This window comes from Heterodontus francisci, chromosome 15 (genome assembly GCF_036365525.1).
Source record: "Heterodontus francisci isolate sHetFra1 chromosome 15, sHetFra1.hap1, whole genome shotgun sequence".
Classification (NCBI taxonomy): domain Eukaryota; kingdom Metazoa; phylum Chordata; class Chondrichthyes; order Heterodontiformes; family Heterodontidae; genus Heterodontus; species Heterodontus francisci.
Window position 1 is genome coordinate 98,928,773 of NC_090385.1, and position 21,594 is coordinate 98,950,366.

Consider the following 21,594-nt stretch of genomic DNA (forward strand, 5'->3'; position numbering starts at 1 on the left):
CAGGAAGGAGTGTTGAGGATGGTTGCAGGGAGGAGTGTTGAGAGGATATTTGCAGGGAGGAGTGTTGAGACGATGTTGTCAGGGAGGAGTGTTGTGAGGATGGTTGCAGGGAGGAGTGTTGAGAGGATGGTTACAGGGAGGAGTGTTGAGAGGATGGTTGCAGGGAGGAGTGTTGAGAGGATGTTTGCAGGGAGGAGTGTTGAGAAGATGGGTACAGGGAGGAGTGTTGAGAGGATGGTTGCAGGGAGGAGTGTTGAGAGGATGGTTACAGGGAGGAGTGTTGAGAGGATGGTTGTAGGGAGGAGTGTTGAGAGGATGGTTGCAGGGAGGAGTGTTGAGAGGATGGTTACAGGGAGGATTGTTGAGAGGATGGTTGCAGGAATGAGTGTTGTGAGGATGGTTGCAGGAATGAGTGTTGAGAGGATGTTTGCAGGAATGAGTGTTGAGGGGATGGTTACAGGAATGAGTGTTGAGAGGATGGTTGCAGGGAGGAGTGTTGAGAGGATGGATGCAGGGAGGAGTGTTGAGAGAGTGGTTGCAGGAATGAGTGTTGAGAGGATGGTTACAGGGAGGAGTGTTGAAAGGCTGGGTGCAGGGAATGAGAGTTGAGAGAATGGTTGCAGGGAGGAGTGTTGAGAGGATGGTTGCAGGGAAGAGTGTTGAGAGGATGGTTGCAGGGAGGAGTGTTGAGAGGATGGTTGCAGGGAAGAGTGTTGAGAGGATGGTTGCAGGAAAGAGTGTTGAGAGGATGGTTACAGGAAAGAGTGTTGAGAGGATGGTTGCAGGGAGGAGTGTCGAGAGGATGGTTGCAGGGAGGAGTGTTGAGAGGATGGTTGCAGGGAAGAGTGTTGAGAGGATGGTTACAGGGAAGAGTGTTGAGAGGATGGTTGCAGGGAAGAGTGTTGAGAGGATGGTTGCAGGGAAGAGTGTTGAGAGGATGGTTGCAGGAAAGAGTGTTGAGAGGATGGTTACAGGAAAGAGTGTTGAGAGGATGGTTGCAGGGAGGAGTGTTGAGAGGATGGTTGCAGGGAAGAGTGTTGAGAGGATGGTTGCAGGGAAGAGTGTTGAGAGGATAGTTGCAGGAAAGAGTGTTGAGAGGATGGTTACTGGAAAGAGTGTTGAGAGGATGGTTGCAGGAAAGAGTGTTGAGAGGATGGTTACAGGAAAGAGTGTTGAGAGGATGGTTGCAGGAAAGAGTGTTGAGAGGATGGTTACAGGAAAGAGTGTTGAGAGGATGGTTGCAGGAAAGAGTGTTGAGAGGATGGTTACAGGAAAGAGTGTTGAGAGGATGGTTGCAGGAAAGAGTGTTGAGAGGATGGTTGCAGGGAGGAGTGTTGCGAGGATGGTTGCAGGGAGGAGTGTTGAGAAGATTGTTACAGGGTGGAGTGTTGAGAGGATGGTAGCAGGGAGGAGTGTTGAGAGGATGGGTACAGGAAGGAGTGTTGAGGATGGTTGCAGGGAGGAGTGTTGAGAGGATGGGTACAGGGAGGAGTGTTGAGAGGATGGTAGCAGGGAGGAGTGTTGAGAGGATGGGTACAGGGAGGAGTGTTGAGAGGATGGGTACAGGGAGGAGTGTTGAGAGGATGGTTGCAGGGTGGAGTGTTGAGAGGATGGGTACAGGAAGGAGTGTTGAGAGGATGGTTGCAGGGAGGAGTGTTGAGAGGATGGGTACAGGAAGGAGTGTTGAGAGGATGGTTACAGGTTGGAGTGTTGAGAGGATGGGTACAGGAAGGAGTGTTGAGAGGATGGTTACAGGTTGGAGTGTTGAGAGGATGGGTACAGGGAGGAGTGTTGAGAGGATGGTTGCAGGGAGGAGTGTTGAGAGGATGGTTGCAGGGAGGAGTGTTGAGAGGATGGTTGCAGGGAGGAGTGTTGTGAAATGGTTGCAGGGAGGAGTGTTGAGAGGATGGTTGCAGGGAGGAGTGTTGAGAGGATGGGTACAGGGAGGAGTGTTGAGAGGATGGTTGCAGGGAGGAGTGTTGAGAGGATGGTTGCAGGGAGGAGTGTTGAGAGGATGGTTGCAGGGAGGAGTGTTGAGAGGATGGGTACAGGAAGGAGTGTTGAGGATGGTTGCAGGGAGGAGTGTTGAGAAGATTGTTACAGGGTGGAGTGTTGAGAGGATGGTAGCAGGGAGGAGTGTTGAGAGGATGGGTACAGGAAGGAGTGTTGAGGATGGTTGCAGGGAGGAGTGTTGAGAGGATGGGTACAGGGAGGAGTGTTGAGAGGATGGTAGCAGGGAGGAGTGTTGAGAGGATGGGTACAGGGAGGAGTGTTGAGAGGATGGGTACAGGGAGGAGTGTTGAGAGGATGGTTGCAGGGAGGAGTGTTGAGAGGATGGGTACAGGGAGGAGTGTTGAGAGGATGGGTACAGGGAGGAGTGTTGAGAGGATGGTTGCAGGGAGGAGTGTTGAGAGGATGGTTGCAGGGAGGAGTTTTGAGAAGATGGGTACAGGGAGGAGTGTTGAGAGGATGGTAGCAGGGAGGAGTGTTGAGAGGATGGGTACAGGGAGGAGTGTTGAGAGGATGGGTACAGGAAGGAGTATTGAGGATGGTTGCAGGGAGGAGTGTTGAGAGGATGGGTACAGGAAGGAGTGTTGAGGATGGTTGCAGGGAGGAGTGTTGAGAGGATGGGTACAGGGAGGAGTGTTGAGAGGATGGGTACAGGGAGGAGTGTTGAGAGGATGGTTGCAGGGAGGAGTGTTGAGAGGATGGTTACAGGTTGGAGTGCTGAGTGGATGGTTGCAGGGAGGAGTGTTGAGAGGATGGTTACAGGTTGGAGTGCTGAGTGGATGGTTGCAGGGAGGAGTGTTGAGAGGATGGATGCAGGGAGGAGTGTTGAGAGGATGGATGCAGGAATGAGTGTTGAGAGGATGTTTGCAGGAATGAGTGTTGAGAGGATGGATGCAGGGAGGAGTGTTGAAAGGATGGGTGCAGGGAATGAGAGTTGAGAGAATGGTTGCAGGGAGGAGTGTTGAGAGGATGGGTACAGGGAGGAGTGTTGAAAGGATGGGTGCAGGGAATGAGTGTTGAGAGGATGGTTGCAGGGAGGAGTGTTGAGAGGATGGGTACAGGAAGGAGTGTTGAGAGGATGGTTACAGGTTGGAGTGTTGAGAGGATGGGTACAGGAAGGAGTGTTGAGAGGATGGGTACAGGAAGGAGTGTTGAGAGGATGGTTACAGGTTGGAGTGTTGAGAGGATGGGTGCAGGGAATGAGTGTTGAGAGGATGGTTGCAGGGAGGAGTGTTGAGAGGATGGGTACAGGGAGGAGTGTTGAGAGGATGGTTACAGGGTGGAGTGTTGAGAGGATGGGTACAGGAAGGAGTGTTGAGAGGATGGTTGCAGGGAGGAGTGTTGAGAGGATGGGTACAGGAAGGAGTGTTGAGAGGATGGTTACAGGTTGGAGTGTTGAGAGGATGGGTACAGGAAGGAGTGTTGAGAGGATGGTTACAGGTTGGAGTGTTGAGAGGATGGGTACAGGGAGGAGTGTTGAGAGGATGGTTACAGGTTGGAGTGCTGAGTGGATGGTTGCAGGGAGGAGTGTTGAGAGGATGGTTGCAGGGAGGAGTGTTGAGAGGATGGTTACTGGTTGGAGTGTTGAGAGGATGGGTACAGGAAGGAGTGTTGAGAGGATGGTTACAGGTTGGAGTGTTGAGAGGATGGTTACAGGTTGGAGTGCTGAGTGGATGGTTGCAGGGAGGAGTGTTGAGAGGATGGTTGCAGGGAGGAGTGTTGAGAAGATGGGTACAGGGAGGAGTGTTGAGAGGATGGGTACAGGGAGGAGTGTTGAGAGGTTGGTTACAGGGTGGAGTGTTGAGAGGATGGTTGCAGGGAGGAGTGTTGAGAGGATGGGTACAGGGAGGAGTGTTGAGAGGATGGTTACAGGTTGGAGTGCTGAGTGGATGGTTGCAGGGAGGAGTGTTGAGAGGATGGTTACAGGGAGGAGTGTTGAGAGGATGGGTACAGGGAGGAGTGTTGAGAGGATGGTTACAGGTTGGAGTGCTGAGTGGATGGTTGCAGGGAGGAGTGTTGAGAGGATGGTTGCAGGGAGGAGTGTTGAGAAGATGGGTACAGGGAGGAGTGTTGAGAGGATGGGTACAGGGAGGAGTGTTGAGAGGTTGGTTACAGGGTGGAGTGTTGAGAGGATGGTTGCAGGGAGGAGTGTTGAGAGGATGGGTACAGGGAGGAGTGTTGAGAGGTTGGTTACAGGGTGGAGTGTTGAGAGGATGTTTGCAGGGAGGAGTGTGGTGAGGATGGTTACAGGGTGGAGTGTTGAGAGGATGGGTACAGGGAGGAGTGTTGAGACGATGTTGTCAGGGAGGAGTGTTGTGAAATGGTTGCAGGGAGGAGTGTTGAGAGGATGGGTACAGGGAGGAGTGTTGAGAGGATGGTTACAGAGTGGAGTGTTGAGAGGATGGTTGCAGGGAGGAGTGTTGAGAGGATATTTGCAGGGAGGAGTGTTGAGACGATGTTGTCAGGGAGGAGTGTTGTGAGGATGTTTGCAGGGAGGAGTGTTGAGAGGATGGTTGCAGGGAGGAGTGTTGTGAGGATGGTTGCAGGGAGGAGTGTTGAGAGGATGGTTGCAGGGAGGAGTGTTGAGAGGATGGTTGCAGGGAGGAGTGTTGTGAGGATGTTTGCAGGGAGGAGTGTTGAGAGGATGGTTGCAGGGAGGAGTGTTGAGAGGATGGGTACAGGGAGGAGTGTTGAGAGGATGGTTGCAGGGAGGAGTGTTGAGAGGATGGGTACAGGGAGGAGTGTTGAGAGGATGGTTGCAGGGAGGAGTGTTGAGAGGATGGTCGCAGGGAGGAGTGTTGAGAGGATGGTTGCAGGGAGGAGTGTTGTGAAATGGTTGCAGGGAGGAGTGTTGAGAGGATGGTTGCAGGGAGGAGTGTTGAGAGGATATTTGCAGGGAGGAGTGTTGAGAGGATGGGTACAGGGAGGAGTGTTGAAAGGATGGGTGCAGGGAATGAGTGTTGAGAGGATGTTTGCAGGGAGGAGTGTTGAGAGGATAGGTACAGGGAGGAGTGTTGAGAGGATGGTTACAGGGTGGAGTGTTGAGAGGATGGTCGCAGGGAGGAGTGTTGAGAGGATGGGTACAGGGAGGAGTGTTGAGAGGATGGTTGCAGGGAGGAGTGTTGAGAGGATGGTTGCAGGGAGGAGTGTTGAGAGGATATTTGCAGGGAGGAGTGTTGAGACGATGTTGTCAGGGAGGAGTGTTGTGAGGATGTATGCAGGGAGGAGTGTTGAGAGGATGTTTGCAGGGAGGAGTGTTGAGAGGATGGTTGCAGGGAGGAGTGTTGAGAGGATGGGTACAGGGAGGAGTGTTGAGAGGATGGTTGCAGGGAGGAGTGTTGAGACGATGTTGTCAGGGAGGAGTGTTGTGAGGATGTTTGCAGGGAGGAGTGTTGAGAGGATGGTTGCAGGGAGGAGTGTTGAGAGGATGGGTACAGGAAGGAGTGTTGAGGATGGTTGCAGGGAGGAGTGTTGAGAGGATATTTGCAGGGAGGAGTGTTGAGACGATGTTGTCAGGGAGGAGTGTTGTGAGGATGGTTGCAGGGAGGAGTGTTGAGAGGATGGTTACAGGGAAGAGTGTTGAGAGGATGGTTGCAGGGAGGAGTGTTGAGAGGATGTTTGCAGGGAGGAGTGTTGAGAAGATGGGTACAGGGAGGAGTGTTGAGAGGATGGTTGCAGGGAGGAGTGTTGAGAGGATGGTTACAGGGAGGAGTGTTGAGAGGATGGTTGTAGGGAGGAGTGTTGAGAGGATGGTTGCAGGGAGGAGTGTTGAGAGGATGGTTACAGGGAGGATTGTTGAGAGGATGGTTGCAGGAATGAGTGTTGTGAGGATGGTTGCAGGAATGAGTGTTGAGAGGATGTTTGCAGGAATGAGTGTTGAGGGGATGGTTACAGGAATGAGTGTTGAGAGGATGGTTGCAGGGAGGAGTGTTGAGAGGATGGATGCAGGGAGGAGTGTTGAGAGAGTGGTTGCAGGAATGAGTGTTGAGAGGATGGTTACAGGGAGGAGTGTTGAAAGGCTGGGTGCAGGGAATGAGAGTTGAGAGAATGGTTGCAGGGAGGAGTGTTGAGAGGATGGTTGCAGGGAAGAGTGTTGAGAGGATGGTTGCAGGGAGGAGTGTTGAGAGGATGGTTGCAGGGAAGAGTGTTGAGAGGATGGTTGCAGGAAAGAGTGTTGAGAGGATGGTTACAGGAAAGAGTGTTGAGAGGATGGTTGCAGGGAGGAGTGTCGAGAGGATGGTTGCAGGGAGGAGTGTTGAGAGGATGGTTGCAGGGAAGAGTGTTGAGAGGATGGTTACAGGGAAGAGTGTTGAGAGGATGGTTGCAGGGAAGAGTGTTGAGAGGATGGTTGCAGGGAAGAGTGTTGAGAGGATGGTTGCAGGAAAGAGTGTTGAGAGGATGGTTACAGGAAAGAGTGTTGAGAGGATGGTTGCAGGGAGGAGTGTTGAGAGGATGGTTGCAGGGAAGAGTGTTGAGAGGATGGTTGCAGGGAAGAGTGTTGAGAGGATAGTTGCAGGAAAGAGTGTTGAGAGGATGGTTACTGGAAAGAGTGTTGAGAGGATGGTTGCAGGAAAGAGTGTTGAGAGGATGGTTACAGGAAAGAGTGTTGAGAGGATGGTTGCAGGAAAGAGTGTTGAGAGGATGGTTACAGGAAAGAGTGTTGAGAGGATGGTTGCAGGAAAGAGTGTTGAGAGGATGGTTACAGGAAAGAGTGTTGAGAGGATGGTTGCAGGAAAGAGTGTTGAGAGGATGGTTGCAGGGAGGAGTGTTGCGAGGATGGTTGCAGGGAAGAGTGTTGAGAGGATGGTTACAGGAAAGAGCGTTGAGAGGATGGTTGCAGGGAGGAGTGTTGAGAGGATGGTTACAGGAAAGTGTGTTGAGAGGATGGTTGCAGGAAAGAGTGTTGAGAGGATGGTTACAGGAAAGTGTGTTGAGAGGATGGTTGCAGGGAGGAGTGTTGAGGGGTTGGTTGCAGGGAAGATTGTTGAGAGGATGGTTGCAGGGAGGAGTGTTGAGAGGATGGTTGCAGGGAAGAGCGTTGAGAGGATGGTTGCAGGGAGGAGTGTTGAGAGGATGGTTGCAGGGAGGAGTGTTGAGGGGTTGGTTGCAGGGAAGATTGTTGAGAGGATGGTTGCAGGGAGGAGTGTTGAGAGGATGGTTGCAGGGAAGATTGTTGAGAGGATGGTTGCAGGGAGGAGTGTTGAGAGGATGGTTGCAGGGAGGAGTGTTGAGAGGATGGTTGCAGGGAAGATTGTTGAGAGGATGGTTGCAGGGAGGAGTGTTGAGAGGATGGTTGCAGGGAAGAGCGTTGAGAGGATGGTTGCAGGGAGGAGTGTTGAGAGGATGGTTACAGGAAAGTGTGTTGAGAGGATGGTTGCAGGGAGGAGTGTTGAGGGGTTGGTTGCAGGGAAGATTGTTGAGAGGATGGTTGCAGGGAGGAGTGTTGAGAGGATGGTTGCAGGGAAGATTGTTGAGAGGATGGTTGCAGGGAGGAGTGTTGAGAGGATGGTTGCAGGGAGGAGTGTTGAGAGGATGGTTGCAGGGAGGAGTGTTGAGAGGATGGATGCAGGAATTAATGTTGAGAGGATGGTTGCAGGAAAGAGTGTTGAGAGGATGGTTGCAGGGAGGAGTGTTGAGAGGATGGTTTCCAGGGTAAGCGCTGCAGCAAGGTATGTTTCCATCAGGGCTTGGTTGCTCGTGGGCCCTTTATACATGGCATCAACAGTTCATTCTGTGTCAGGTGACCATGCAGCCACCGCCTTAACGCCTGCATCCAGCTACTCAGTGGTCAGGCACCCCGCCTACTGCCCGTTAATTGGCCGGCCAGTGCAAGATCGCTTTCGGAGTGGGAGTGGGAAGGCCTTCGCCACTCACTTCCGGTTCCACCTTCCCTTCCCGCCTTGTCCCATAACATCCCAGCTTCGAAAATTCTCTGTTGCAAGCCACAGAATCTTCCAGATAGAAGCCAATCAAACCCAACTCGGTCGCTCACAATTGGTTTATGTTCTTCAAGTATAGAACTATCAATCCACTTGCTCATAGAAATTATTTGGGAACAATAAGCTGTTTGGGCTCGATTAAAGAATCAGATGGCAAGTCATTAGAACGTACAGGTTTGAGTTTGCGTTTTGTGGGGTTGGGTCTCTTGGTCCCTACAAGGTAGTTGAGGGTGGCATACTCCATGAGAGCTGCGAAGACGAAGATGAAACAGACAGAGACAAAGAGGTCCATGGCAGTGATGTAGGAGACTTTGGGCAAGGCTTTCCGGGAAATTGTGCTCAGCGTTGTCATGGTCAGCACAGTGGTGATCCCTGCAAAAACAGAAAAGAAATGCAGACTTTTAAAGAGCTGGCCTCTTCAAGGAAGGTTTGTTTTTAACACTGAAGCTTCTTTGGTTCTCACACACTGCACCTCACGAGTTCACCCAGTGACGCAATGAAAAAATGCAAAGAATAGGAAGGTTCCAACTTTGATCTCCAACTAGTGCAGCTGGTTAATTTTAGCTGGGCTAAGTAACTTCAGTACCAAAAATCAGCCATAGATCCCACTCCTCAGCTATCCAGTCATCCCCAGTGGAACACAGTCCAGGATACCCTTCCTCTGTCTATGAGCCACGATATGCAGCATCAGGATACAGCACGATTCTGTTGATCTTGGTTTCACCTGTAATATTTCATCCCTGATAAATTCACAGCACAGTATGATTGTGTAGCGGTTATGTTACCGGCTTCATAATCCAGTGGGCCTTGATTCATAATCGAGAGAGTGTGAGGTCAAATTTCATTGTGGCAGTTTAAAAAAAACTTTAAAAATCTGCATTGGTAATAGTGACCATGAAAAGCTGTCGAAACACCATAAAAATCCAGCGGGTTCACGAACGCTGTTTAGGGAAGGAAATCTGCTGTCCTTGGCTGGTGTGGCCTTTCTGTGACTCCAGTACTATGCCAACCTGATTGACTCTTCATGACCATCTGAAATGTCCTAGCAAGATATACAGTCAGGTTAACTAAGGATCAGCAATAAGTTGCCAGTGACGCCCATGACTCAAGAATGACTAACAAACTCCCCAAAATGGGGAGCTGTGTGGTGCAATGGGTGAAATGGGACATGGCTTCAAAGCCAGATGAAAGCCTACTAGCTGCCTATAAGAGACTTGTGGGAATTGAGCTGGAGTGGTTTCAATGCCAGTGTCATGCCAACATGCTTTGTTGAATGATAATTTTCTTTAATCCACTGACTAGACTGTTAATGTACTTTTTAAAAGAAATTTTAAAAAGATCAGATAAAAGATTACTTTGCTAGCAGTTTGAGATGGCCACCTAATTTGTAACACTTTATCCTACATCGCAAGGCCTGTGCGGTGGAGACTAATCCAGCAAGAACCAAGACCCAGGAAGTTTAAAGGAACTATCTGCTCTTTTCACAAGCAGAGAAATACTGCTAACTGCTATGTTTGAATCACTGAATCACTGTCATGTGACAAGCCCCTCCCCACATCTGGTTTTAAGCTTCTCTGTAGCAGGTTGAGAAGCACCTGGACTCTGACACATGCAGATCCAAGTGGGGGTGCCTCCTCTCTCTCTCTCTCTCTGTCTGTCCTTTCCAGCTTGCAAGTTGCAAACCCTGTCTGCTGACTGACCACCTCTGCATACTCTGGCGACAATCAGAAACCCCTTTGGAGGAAATGATCTGCATTGCTGTCTCCAAGAGACCCACTGAATCAATCTCTATCTCTTCAAACTAAAAGCCTCAGGACCACTGAATTCAACTAGAAGCCAGACTCCACAGACTGCATACCCCTTTATTCTATGGACTCCAACACGAGCAATCTACCCTTCCTCAATCTGTAACCTGTTTGTGTGCATGTGAACCTCTATCTTTCAATAGTATGATGCCCAGAACTGTACCCAGTGCTCCAGTTCTCTATTCCTCTAGTTATACAGTTATACTGCAGCCACACACAACCTCTGATGGCTCCCTCTATCTGTCCACCTGAACCCCAAATCTGTCTCCAGTGTCATGTCCTCTAGCTTACTCTGACACTGTTTAGTATCTTTTCACAATCTAATTTGTCCACATTTAACCACACCTCCCTCTCATCAGCTCAGATCCTTAGTCTATTCAAGTCCTTCTGTATTTTGATCAGTCTGTTCCCGGTTCTTTCCGTCTCTTCAGGCTTGGTATCATCCGAAAACTTTTTATTTTGTTTTTGTTTTTGAATGTTTTGTTTTGTTTCAGTCCCAACATCAAAGTCAGTTTTTTTTTTATTCGTTCATGGGATGTGGGCAACGCTGGCTAGGCCAGCATTTATTGCCCATCCCTAATTGCCCTTGAGAAGGTGGTGGTGAGCTGCCTTTTTGAAAAGCTGCTGTCCATATGGGGTAGTATGCCCACAGTGCTGTTAGAAAGGGAGTTCCAGGATTTTGACCCAGCGACAGTGAAAGAACAGCAATATAGTTCCAAGTGAGGATGGTGTGTGGCATTTGCTGCCCTGCCCTTCTCGGTGGAAGAGGTCACGGGTTTGGAAGTTGCTGTCAAAGGAGCCTTGGTGCATTGCTGCAGTGCATCTTGTAAATGGTACACACTGCTGCCACTGTGTGTCAGTGGTGAAGGGAGTGAATGTTTGGATGGAGTGCCAATCAAGCGGGCTGCTTTGTCTTGGGTCGCGTCGAGCTTCTTGAGTGTTGTTGCAGCTACACCCATCCAGGCAAGTGGAGAGTATTCCATCACACTCCTGACTTGTGCCTTGTAGATGGTGGACAGGCTTTGGGGAGTCAGGAGGTGAGTTACTCGCCGCAGGATTCCTAGCTTCTGACCTGCTCTTGTAGCCACAGTATTTATATGCCGACTCCAGTTCAGTTTCTGGTCAATGGTAGCCCCTAGGATGTTGATAGTGGGGGAGATGGTTAGATTCTCTCCTGTTGAGATGGTCATTGCCTGGCACTAATGTGGTGCATACGTTACTTGCTACTTATCAGCCCAAAACTGGATATTGTCTAGGTCTTGCTGCATTTCTACATGGACTGTGTCAGTATCTGAGGAATCGTGAATGGTGCTGAACATTGTGCAATCATCAGCAAACATCCCCACTTCTGACCTTATGATTGAAGGGAAAGTCATTGATGAAGCAGCTGAAGATGGTTGGGCCTAGGACACTACCTTGAGGGACTCCTGCAGTGATGTCCTGGAGCTGAGATGATTGACCTACAATAACCACAACCATCTTCCTTTGTGCATTGTATAAAGCAGCAGCTCCAAACTTGATTCCTGAGCCACTTCACTAGTTCCCCTCCAGGTCACTCACCATCCTGACTTGGAACTATTTTACCATTCATTTATCATTGCTGGATCAAAATCTTGGAACACCCTTACTGACAGCATTGTGGGTGTACGTACACCACACAGAATGCAGTGGTTCAAGAAGGTGGCTCACCATCACTTTCGCAAGGGCAATTAGCGATGGGCAACAAATGCTGGCCTGGCCAGCGATGCTCACATCCCAAGAACAAAAGCCTTTATCCTTGCTGATTGAACTCCACATAGTGCCACCTCACAATCCACTTCAGAAAATATCCAATAATAGTGTCTCACAACCCATTGGACCAATCTCTCATGTGGCACTCCATCAAAGTCATTGTCACATTTAATTCATTCTTAATTGCTATAATGGATATCAACACCAAACCTTCAGTAACTCCCAAAAATTTGGGCTGATTGACAATCTAACCAGAACTAAGAGCCCAGAAATTTACTGACTCCACACATGTCATATTCTCAAGGAAGTGTTTCTCTACTTTATGTGTTGACTCGCATTGGCTGATCCTCTGCATTAACCATCCTTTAAGATTCTTATTTTCTTGTCAATGTCTTATTCTTACCAAGTGTGGTTCTGGCAGGAGTCGAATCTCTCTTGATCCAAAATGAGACCCATGATAGGACAACAGTTAGTATACACGGGATATAGGTTTGTATGGCAAAATATCCCATTCTTCTGCTTAAATCAAAGTAAACAATCATCAAAGTGTAGTCTCCTGTTTAAAAAAACAAGATAGAGGATCAATTAACACATGAACGTATTCTCATCTCTGCATTAAAATTACCAGAACAAACATCCCACATGATTTCTGACATCATGAGTACCAATAATCTATACGATTATGATAATATAATAAGTGTGAATGTTCACTTCCAAAAGTTTCTAGATTATATGCATGCCACGATTTGAATTGATTTAGATGGCTGAAGAAACATCACATCTAACTCACTCTTTCCCAAGACCTTCGGACTTTGGAACTTGTCTCCTCCATTACACTCCCCATCGCCATCTACAGGCTTTCAAACTCGAAGCCTGGTGCCACCTACTGATTTTCCTGATTTCCCTTCCCTTCTCCGATCACATTTTTGGCACCCTGTACTGTGGGGTTTTGCCTGGTGTCCTCGCAATTAAATATTTTATTGATAACCTTTAACATTTTCTGAATGAACCCTGAAGCATCATATGGATTGGTTTGATGCTGTAGCAAAGCTAGCCATTTTAAACCGCACAACAGTCACACTATAAAGGAAATGGTCAATTATTGCAAGCTGCAAATGTAACAATCCGATAGAAGCTCAAACTTAAACTGTGGTCCAGTTTTTAATGGCTGAGTTTAAAGTACAGATGACTCTCAGTGACACTGACAGTTGTACAAGGATAGGTACCACCATCTTGGTTCTATAGTGTAGTGGTTATTACATCTGCTTTATACACAGAAGGTCCTAGGTTCAAGCCCCAGTGGAACCACATTTGTTTTGTGGAGGTGCAGTGGTTAGTATCACAGCTCCAGCGACCTTGGTTCAATTCTGGGTACTGCCTGTGCGGAGTTTGTAAGTTCTCCCTGTGACCGCGTAGGTTTCCGCCGGATGCTCTGGTTTCCTCCCACAGCCAAAGACTTGCAGGTTGATAGGTAAATTGGCCATTGTAAATTGCCCCTAGTGTAGGTCGGCGGTAAGAGAATTGTGGGATGTGGTAGGGAATATGGGATTAATGTAGGATTAGTATAAATGGGTGGTTTTTGGTCGGCACAGACACTGTGGGCCGAAGGGCCTGTTTCAGTGCTGTATCTCTCTATATTATACGATGGACATCTGACAAAATTATTAACTCAGCCATGGACATGGGGGCAATTAACCGAATGCCATAAAAACAGTCTGATTTAAAACACATTTCCTCCTATTTAATGAGATACCTGGCATTGTTTTTGCTTGCACAAGCAGTCAGTGTCAGCCCACACACTTGATGTAGCGATGTGGAGTATTCCGGATAGTTGCCCATTTGTCAGGGGTGATCTTGATCACTCTCTCTCCCTCCCCCTCTCTGTCCGTCTTTCTGTCTGTCTCTTTCTCTCGACCCACCCCCCGAGTCTCCGTCTCTCTGTCTCCCTCTCTGTCGATCTCCCTCTCTCTCTCTTTCACCCTCTCTCTCTGTGCCCCGCGCTGTGTCCCCCTCCCTTTTCTGTGTTCCCCTCCCTCTCTCTGTCTCCCTCTCCCTCGCTCTGTGTTCCCACCTCTGTCCCCTCCCCCATATGTGTCCCCCACACTGTGTGTCCCCCTCTCTCTGTCCCCCCACCTTTCTGGGACCCCCTCTGTTTCTTCCCTCTCTCTGTGTCCCCGCCTCTGAGCTGCCCCTCTGTGTCCCTCCCCTCTGCGTACCCCCACTCTTCTGTGTTCCCATCCCTGCCCCGTGGCTCCCCTCTCTGTTTACTGACCTCAGCTGGTAAAGAGACTTGCTTTCGCACTTTTGTGAAACAAATGTCCACTGCCATATTTAATACTGGCAGAGAACCTTCAGCCAATGCATTTAACAACCACTGCCATCTTTAATGCTGGCAAACCAGCTTCAGCCAATGCTTAGAACAGCATTCACCATCTTTAATGCTGGCGATCAGTCCTCGGTCAATGCCTCCAACGAGAACAAATGCAAACTACTGTGAATGCTGGAAAGCTGAAATAAATACTCAGCAGGTAAAGGAAGGAGCCAATGGTGAATTTCCAAAATCCCAATGGCAGAAATCCTCCATTTGGCAGAAATTTCTCATCCATGAACATTACGGACCGCAAACATTTTACTACAGACACTGGTGTCCGTATACAGGCACGTTGTCAACCCCTGCAGGTGTTCAGTAACAATAATACAATGAATGTGACAGGTGTACATTGACCTGAATGCAGTGAAACGTGCAGATTTACAATGACCTGAACATTCTGAGGCTTACTGGCATACAGTGGCCTGAATACAATGAATGTGACAGGTGTACAGTGGCCTGAATACAGTGAATGTGACAGGTGTACAGTGGCCTGAAAACAGTGAATGTGACAGGTGTACAGTGGCCTGAATACAATGAATGTGACAGGTTTACAGAGGCCTGAATACAGTGAATGTGACAGGTGTACATTGGCCTGAATACAGTGAATGTGACTGGTGTACAGGGGCCTGAATACGGTGAATGTCAGGTGTACAGTGGCCTGAATACAGTGAATGTGACAGGTGTACATTGGCCTGAATACAGTGAATGTGGCAGGTGTAAAGTGACCTGAATACAGTGAATGTGGCAGGTGTACAGTGACCTAAATACAGTGAATGTGACAGGTGTACAGGGGCCTGAATACAGTGAATGTGGCAGGTGTACAGTGACCTGAATACAGTGAATGTGGCAGGTGTACAGTGACCTAAATACAGTGAATGTGACAGGTGTACAGTGGCCTGAATACAGTGAATGTGACTGGTGTACAGTGACCTGAATACAGTGAATGTGGCAGGTGTACAGTGACCTGAATACCATGAATGTGGCAGGTGTACAGTGACCTGAATACAGTGAATGTGGCAGGTGTACAGTGACCTGAATACAGTGAATGTGACAGGTGTACAGTGGCCTGAATCCAGTGAATGTGACAGGTGTACAGTGACCTGAATACAGTGAATGTGACAGGTGTACAGTGGCCTGAATACAGTGAATGTGGCAGGTGTAGAGTGACCTGAATACAGTGAATGTGACAGGTGTACAGTGGCCTGAATACAGTGAATGTGACGGGTGTACAGTGGCCTGAATACAGTGAATGTGACAGGTGTACAGTGGCCTGAATACAATGAATGTGACAGGTGTACAGTGGCCTGAATACAGTGAATGTGGCAGGTGTACAGTGGCCTGAATACAGTGAATGTGACAGGTGTACAGTGACCTGAATACAGTGAATGTGGCAGGTGTACAGTGACCTGAATACAGTGAATGTGTCAGGTGTACAGTGGTCTGAATACAGTGAATGTGACAGGTGTAAAGTGACCTGAATACAGTGAATGTGACAGGTGTACAGTGACCTGAATACAGTGAATGTGGCAGGTGTACAGTGACCTGAATACAGTGAATGTGACAGGTGTACAGTGGCCTGAATACAGTGAATATGACAGGTGTACAGTGACCTGAATACAGTGAATGTGACAGGTGTACAGTGGCCTGAATACAGTGAATGTGACAGGTGTACAGTGACCTGAATACAGTGAATGTGGCAGGTGTACAGTGACCTGAATACAGTGAATGTGACAGGTGTACAGTGGCCTGAATACAGTGAATGTGACAGGTGTACAGTGACCTGAATACAGTGAATGTGACTGGTGTACAGTGACCTGAATACAGTGAATGTGGCAGGTGTACAGTGACCTGAATACAGTGAATGTGACAGGTGTACAGTGACCTGAATACAGTGAATGTGACAGGTGTACAGTGGCCTGAATACAGTGAATGTGGCAGGTGTAGAGTGACCTGAATACTGTGAATGTGGCAGGTGTACAGTGACCTGAATACAGTGAATGTGACAGGTGTACAGTGACCTGAATACAGTGAATGTGACTGGTGTACAGTGGTCTGAATACAGTGAATGTGACAGGTGTACAGTGACCTGAATACAATGAATGTGACAGGTGTACAGTGGTCTGTATACAATGAATGTGACTGGTGTACAGTGACCTGAATACAGTGAATGTGACTGGTGTACAGTGACCTGAATACAGTGAATGTGACAGGTGTACAGTGACCTGAATACAGTGAATGTGACTGGTGTACAGTGACCTGAATACAATGAATGTGACAGGTGTACAGTGGCCTGAATACAGTGAATGTGGCAGGTGCACAGTGACCTGAATAAAGTGAATGTGGCAGGTGTACAGTGACCTGAATACAGTGAATGTGACTGGTGTACAGTGACCTGAATACAGTGAATGTGACTGGTGTACAGTGGCCTGAATACAGTGAATGTGACAGGTGTACAGTGACCTGAATACAGTGAATGTGACAGGTGTACAGTGACCTGAATACAGTGAATGTGACAGGTGTACAGTGACCTGTATACAATGAATGTGACTGGTGTACAGTGACCTGAATACAGTGAATGTGACTGGTGTACAGTGACCTGAATACAATGAATGTGACAGGTGTACAGTGACCTGAATACAGTGAATGTGACAGGTGTACAGTGTCCTGAATACAGTGAATGTGACAGGTGTACAGTGACCTGTATACAATGAATGTGACAGGTGTACAGTGACCTGTATACAATGAATGTGGCAGGTGTACAGTGACCTGAATACAGTGAATGTGGCAGGTGTACAGTGGCCTGAATACAGTGAATGTGACTGGTGTACAGAGGCCTGAATAGAGTGAATGTGACTGGTGTACAGTGACCTGTATACAATGAATGTGACTGGTGTACAGTGGCCTGAATACAGTGAATGTGACAGGTGTACAGTGACCTGAATACAATGAATGTGACATGTGTACAGTGACCTGAATACAATGAATGTGGCAGGTGTACAGTGACCTGAATACAGTGAATGTGGCAGGTGTACAGTGACCTGAATACAGTGAATGTGACAGGTGTACAGTGACCTGAATACAATGAATGTGACAGGTGCACAGTGACCTGAATACAGTGAATGTGACAGGTGTACAGTGACCTGAATACAGTGAATGTGACAGGTGTACAATGACCTGAATACAGTGAATGTGGCAGGTGTACAGTGACCTGAATACAGTGAATGTGGCAGGTGTACAGTGACCTGAATACAGTGAATGTGGCAGGTGTACAGTGGCCTGAATACAGTGAATGTGACTGGAGTACAGTGGCCTGAATACAGTGAATGTGACTGGTGTACAGTGGCCTGAATACAGTGAATGTGACTGGTGTACAGTGGCCTGAATACAGTGAATGTGACTGGTGTATAGTGACCTGAATACAGTGAATGTGACAGGTGTACATTGACCTGAATGCAGTGAAACTGGCAGATTTACAATGACCTGAACATTCTGAGGCTTACTGGTATACAGTGGCCTGAATACAATGAATGTGACAGGTGTACAGTGGCCTGAATGCAGTGAATGTGACAGGTGTACATTGGCCTGAATACAGTGAATGTGACTTGTGTACAGTGGCCTGAATACAGTGAATGTGACAGGTGTACAGTGGCCTGAATACAGTGAATGTGACAGGTGTACATTGGCCTGAATACAGTGAATGTGACAGGTGTACAGTGACCTGAATACAGTGAATGTGACTGGTGTACAGTGGTCTGAATACAGTGAATGTGACAGGTGTACAGTGACCTGAATACAATGAATGTGACAGGTGTACAGTGGTCTGTATACAATGAATGTGACTGGTGTACAGTGACCTGAATACAGTGAATGTGACTGGTGTACAGTGACCTGAATACAGTGAATGTGACAGGTGTACAGTGACCTGAATACAGTGAATGTGACTGGTGTACAGTGACCTGAATACAATGAATGTGACAGGTGTACAGTGGCCTGAATACAGTGAATGTGGCAGGTGCACAGTGACCTGAATAAAGTGAATGTGGCAGGTGTACAGTGACCTGAATACAGTGAATGTGACTGGTGTACAGTGACCTGAATACAGTGAATGTGACTGGTGTACAGTGGCCTGAATACAGTGAATGTGACAGGTGTACAGTGACCTGAATACAGTGAATGTGACAGGTGTACAGTGACCTGAATACAGTGAATGTGACAGGTGTACAGTGACCTGTATACAATGAATGTGACTGGTGTACAGTGACCTGAATACAGTGAATGTGACTGGTGTACAGTGACCTGAATACAATGAATGTGACAGGTGTACAGTGACCTGAATACAGTGAATGTGACAGGTGTACAGTGTCCTGAATACAGTGAATGTGACAGGTGTACAGTGACCTGTATACAATGAATGTGACAGGTGTACAGTGACCTGTATACAATGAATGTGGCAGGTGTACAGTGACCTGAATACAGTGAATGTGGCAGGTGTACAGTGGCCTGAATACAGTGAATGTGACTGGTGTACAGAGGCCTGAATAGAGTGAATGTGACTGGTGTACAGTGACCTGTATACAATGAATGTGACTGGTGTACAGTGGCCTGAATACAGTGAATGTGACAGGTGTACAGTGACCTGAATACAATGAATGTGACATGTGTACAGTGACCTGAATACAATGAATGTGGCAGGTGTACAGTGACCTGAATACAGTGAATGTGGCAGGTGTACAGTGACCTGAATACAGTGAATGTGACAGGTGTACAGTGACCTGAATACAATGAATGTGACAGGTGCACAGTGACCTGAATACAGTGAATGTGACAGGTGTACAGTGACCTGAATACAGTGAATGTGACAGGTGTACAGTGACCTGAATACAGTGAATGTGGCAGGTGTACAGTGACCTGAATACAGTGAATGTGGCAGGTGTACAGTGACCTGAATACAGTGAATGTGGCAGGTGTACAGTGGCCTGAATACAGTGAATGTGACTGGAGTACAGTGGCCTGAATACAGTGAATGTGACTGGTGTACAGTGGCCTGAATACAGTGAATGTGACTGGTGTACAGTGGCCTGAATACAGTGAATGTGACTGGTGTATAGTGACCTGAATACAGTGAATGTGACAGGTGTACATTGACCTGAATGCAGTGAAACTGGCAGATTTACAATGACCTGAACATTCTGAGGCTTACTGGTATACAGTGGCCTGAATACAATGAATGTGACAGGTGTACAGTGGCCTGAATGCAGTGAATGTGACAGGTGTACATTGGCCTGAATACAGTGAATGTGACTTGTGTACAGTGGCCTGAATACAGTGAATGTGACAGGTGTACAGTGGCCTGAATACAGTGAATGTGACAGGTGTACATTGGCCTGAATACAGTGAATGTGACTGGTGTACAGTGGCCTGAATACAGTGAATGTGACAGGTGTACAGTGGCCTGAATACAGTGAATGTGACAGGTGTACAGTGGCCTGAATACCGTGAATGTGACTGGTTTACAGTGGCCTGAATACAATGAAAGTGACAGGTGTACAGTGGCCTGAATACAATGAATGTGACAGGTGTACAGTGGCCTGAATACAGTGAATGTGACTGGTGTACAGTGGCCTGAATACAATGAATGTGACAGTGGTCTGAATACAGTGAATGTGACAGGTGTACATTGGCCTGAATACAGTGAATGTGGCTGGTGTACAGTGGCCTGAATACAGTGAATGTGACTGGTGTACAGTGACCTGAATACAGTGAATGTGACAGGTGTACATTGGCCTGAATACAGTGAATGTGGCAGGTGTACAGTGACCTGAACACAGTGAATGTGGCAGATGTACAGTGACCTGAATACAGTGAATGTGACATGTGTACAGTGCCCTGAATACAGTGAATGTGACTGGAGTACAGTGACCTGAATACAGTGAATGTGGCAGGTGTACAGTGACCTGAATACAGTGAATGTGACAGGTGTACAGTGACCTGAATACAGTGAATGTGGCTGCTGTACAGTGACCTGAATACCGTGAATGTGACTGGTGTACAGTGACCTGAATACAGTGAATGTGACTGGAGTACAGTGACCTGAATACAGTGAATGTGGCAGGTGTACAGTGACCTGAATACCGTGAATGTGACAGGTGTACAGTGACCTGAATACAGTGAATGTGACAGGTGTACAGTGGCCTGAATACAGTGAATGTGACTGGTGTACAGTGACCTGAATACAGTGAATGTGACTGGTGTACAGTGACCTGAATACAGTGAATGTGGCAGGTGTACAGTGACCTGAATACCGTGAATGTGACAGGTGTACAGTGACCTGAATACAGTGAATGTGACAGGTGTACAGTGGCCTGAATACAGTGAATGTGACTGGAGTACAGTGACCTGAATACAGTGAATTTGACAGGTGTACATTGACCTGAATGCAGTGAAACTGGCAGATATACAGTGAACCGAAAACACTGAATTTGGTAGGTGTACAGTGACCTAAATACCCTGACCCTGACCGGTATTCAGTGACCTGAATACAGTGAAACTGACAATTGTAATGGACCCACATTTGTCTTTGCCAGACATTTCCTTTTTACGTACCTACAGAAGCTTTTACAATCCGTTTTTCTTTTTTTTTGCTCACATTCATATTCTATTCTCCCTTTCGTTATCAGTCCTCCTTTGCTGTATTCTAAAATCCTCCCAATCCTCAGGTTTACTACTATTTCTGGCAACTTTATAGGCCTTTTTTTAATCTTATGCAATCCTTAACTTCCTTTGTTATCCACATGTGACTGCCTTTATTTTTGCGGTGGAGATGAAATGTCTGCTCATCCCAGAAAGAACCAAGAGCCAGGAAGTTTAAAGGAATTGCCTGTTCTTTTTAACAAGAAGAAATACATTGCTAACTACCATGCTTGAATCACTGGGTGACTGCCATGTGACAAGGACCCCCACCCCACAACCCCTGCCATCATCTGTGGTTTTAAGCTGGTGTTCCTCTGCAGCAGAAAGGAAAAGCACCTGGACTCTGACAACTGCAGACCGAAGTGGGGGTCCTTCCTCTCTCTCTGTCTCTCCATCCCAGCTTGCAAGCTACAACCCTGCCTGCTGACTGACCACCTTTGCATACACTGGCTACAATCAGAAATCCCATTGGAGGAAATCGTCTGCATCACTGTCTTCAAGAGACCCACTGAACCAGTCATCTATCTCTTCTAATTAAAGGCCTCAGGACCACCAAATTCAGCTGGAAGCCAACCGAATCACCAAACTCTACAGATTCTATACCCCATTTTTTCTATGCACTCAAACTCAACCAATCTACCCTTCACCACCCTGTAACTTATTTGTGTCTATGTGAACCTCTAGTCTGTGTGAGTGTGTGAAAGTTAGAACATAGAACAGTGCAGCACAGTACAGGCCCTTCGGCCCACAATGTTGTGCCAAACCTTTAACCAACTCTAAGATCAAACTAACTACCTACCCTTCATTCTACTATCATCCATGTACCTATCCAAGAGTCGCTTAAATGCCCCTAATGTATCTGCTTCTACTACCACCGCTGGCAGTGCATTCCACGCACCCACCACTCTCTGTGTAAAGAACCTACCTCTGACATCTCCCCGAAACCTTCCTCCAATCACCTTAAAATTATGTCCCCTGGTGATAGCCCTTTCCACCATGGGAAAAGGTCTCTGACTATCCACTCTATCTATACCTCTCATCATCTTGT

At 47.7% G+C, this 21,594-nt stretch overlaps 1 protein-coding gene and 1 non-coding gene across 4 annotated transcripts in view; one reads left to right on the top strand and one right to left on the bottom strand.

Annotated features, from left to right (window-relative positions):
* Positions 1-21,594, bottom strand: part of LOC137377949 (gamma-aminobutyric acid receptor subunit gamma-4-like) — a 396,241-nt gene that overhangs the window by 103,378 nt on the left and 271,269 nt on the right. For 2 of the 3 annotated variants that reach the window (XM_068048013.1, XM_068048012.1), the window contains exons 7-8: positions 11,889-12,041; positions 8,122-8,321 (exon numbers count right to left, since the gene is read on the bottom strand). In XM_068048013.1, coding sequence (XP_067904114.1) covers positions 8,122-8,321; positions 11,889-12,041 — 353 coding nt within the window. The remainder of the gene's footprint in view (positions 1-8,121; positions 8,322-11,888; positions 12,042-21,594) is intronic. The other variant, XM_068048014.1, reaches the window with a different exon arrangement.
* Positions 12,721-12,793, top strand: trnai-uau (transfer RNA isoleucine (anticodon UAU)). Its single transcript has one exon. It is a non-coding gene; the product is annotated as a tRNA-Ile (tRNA).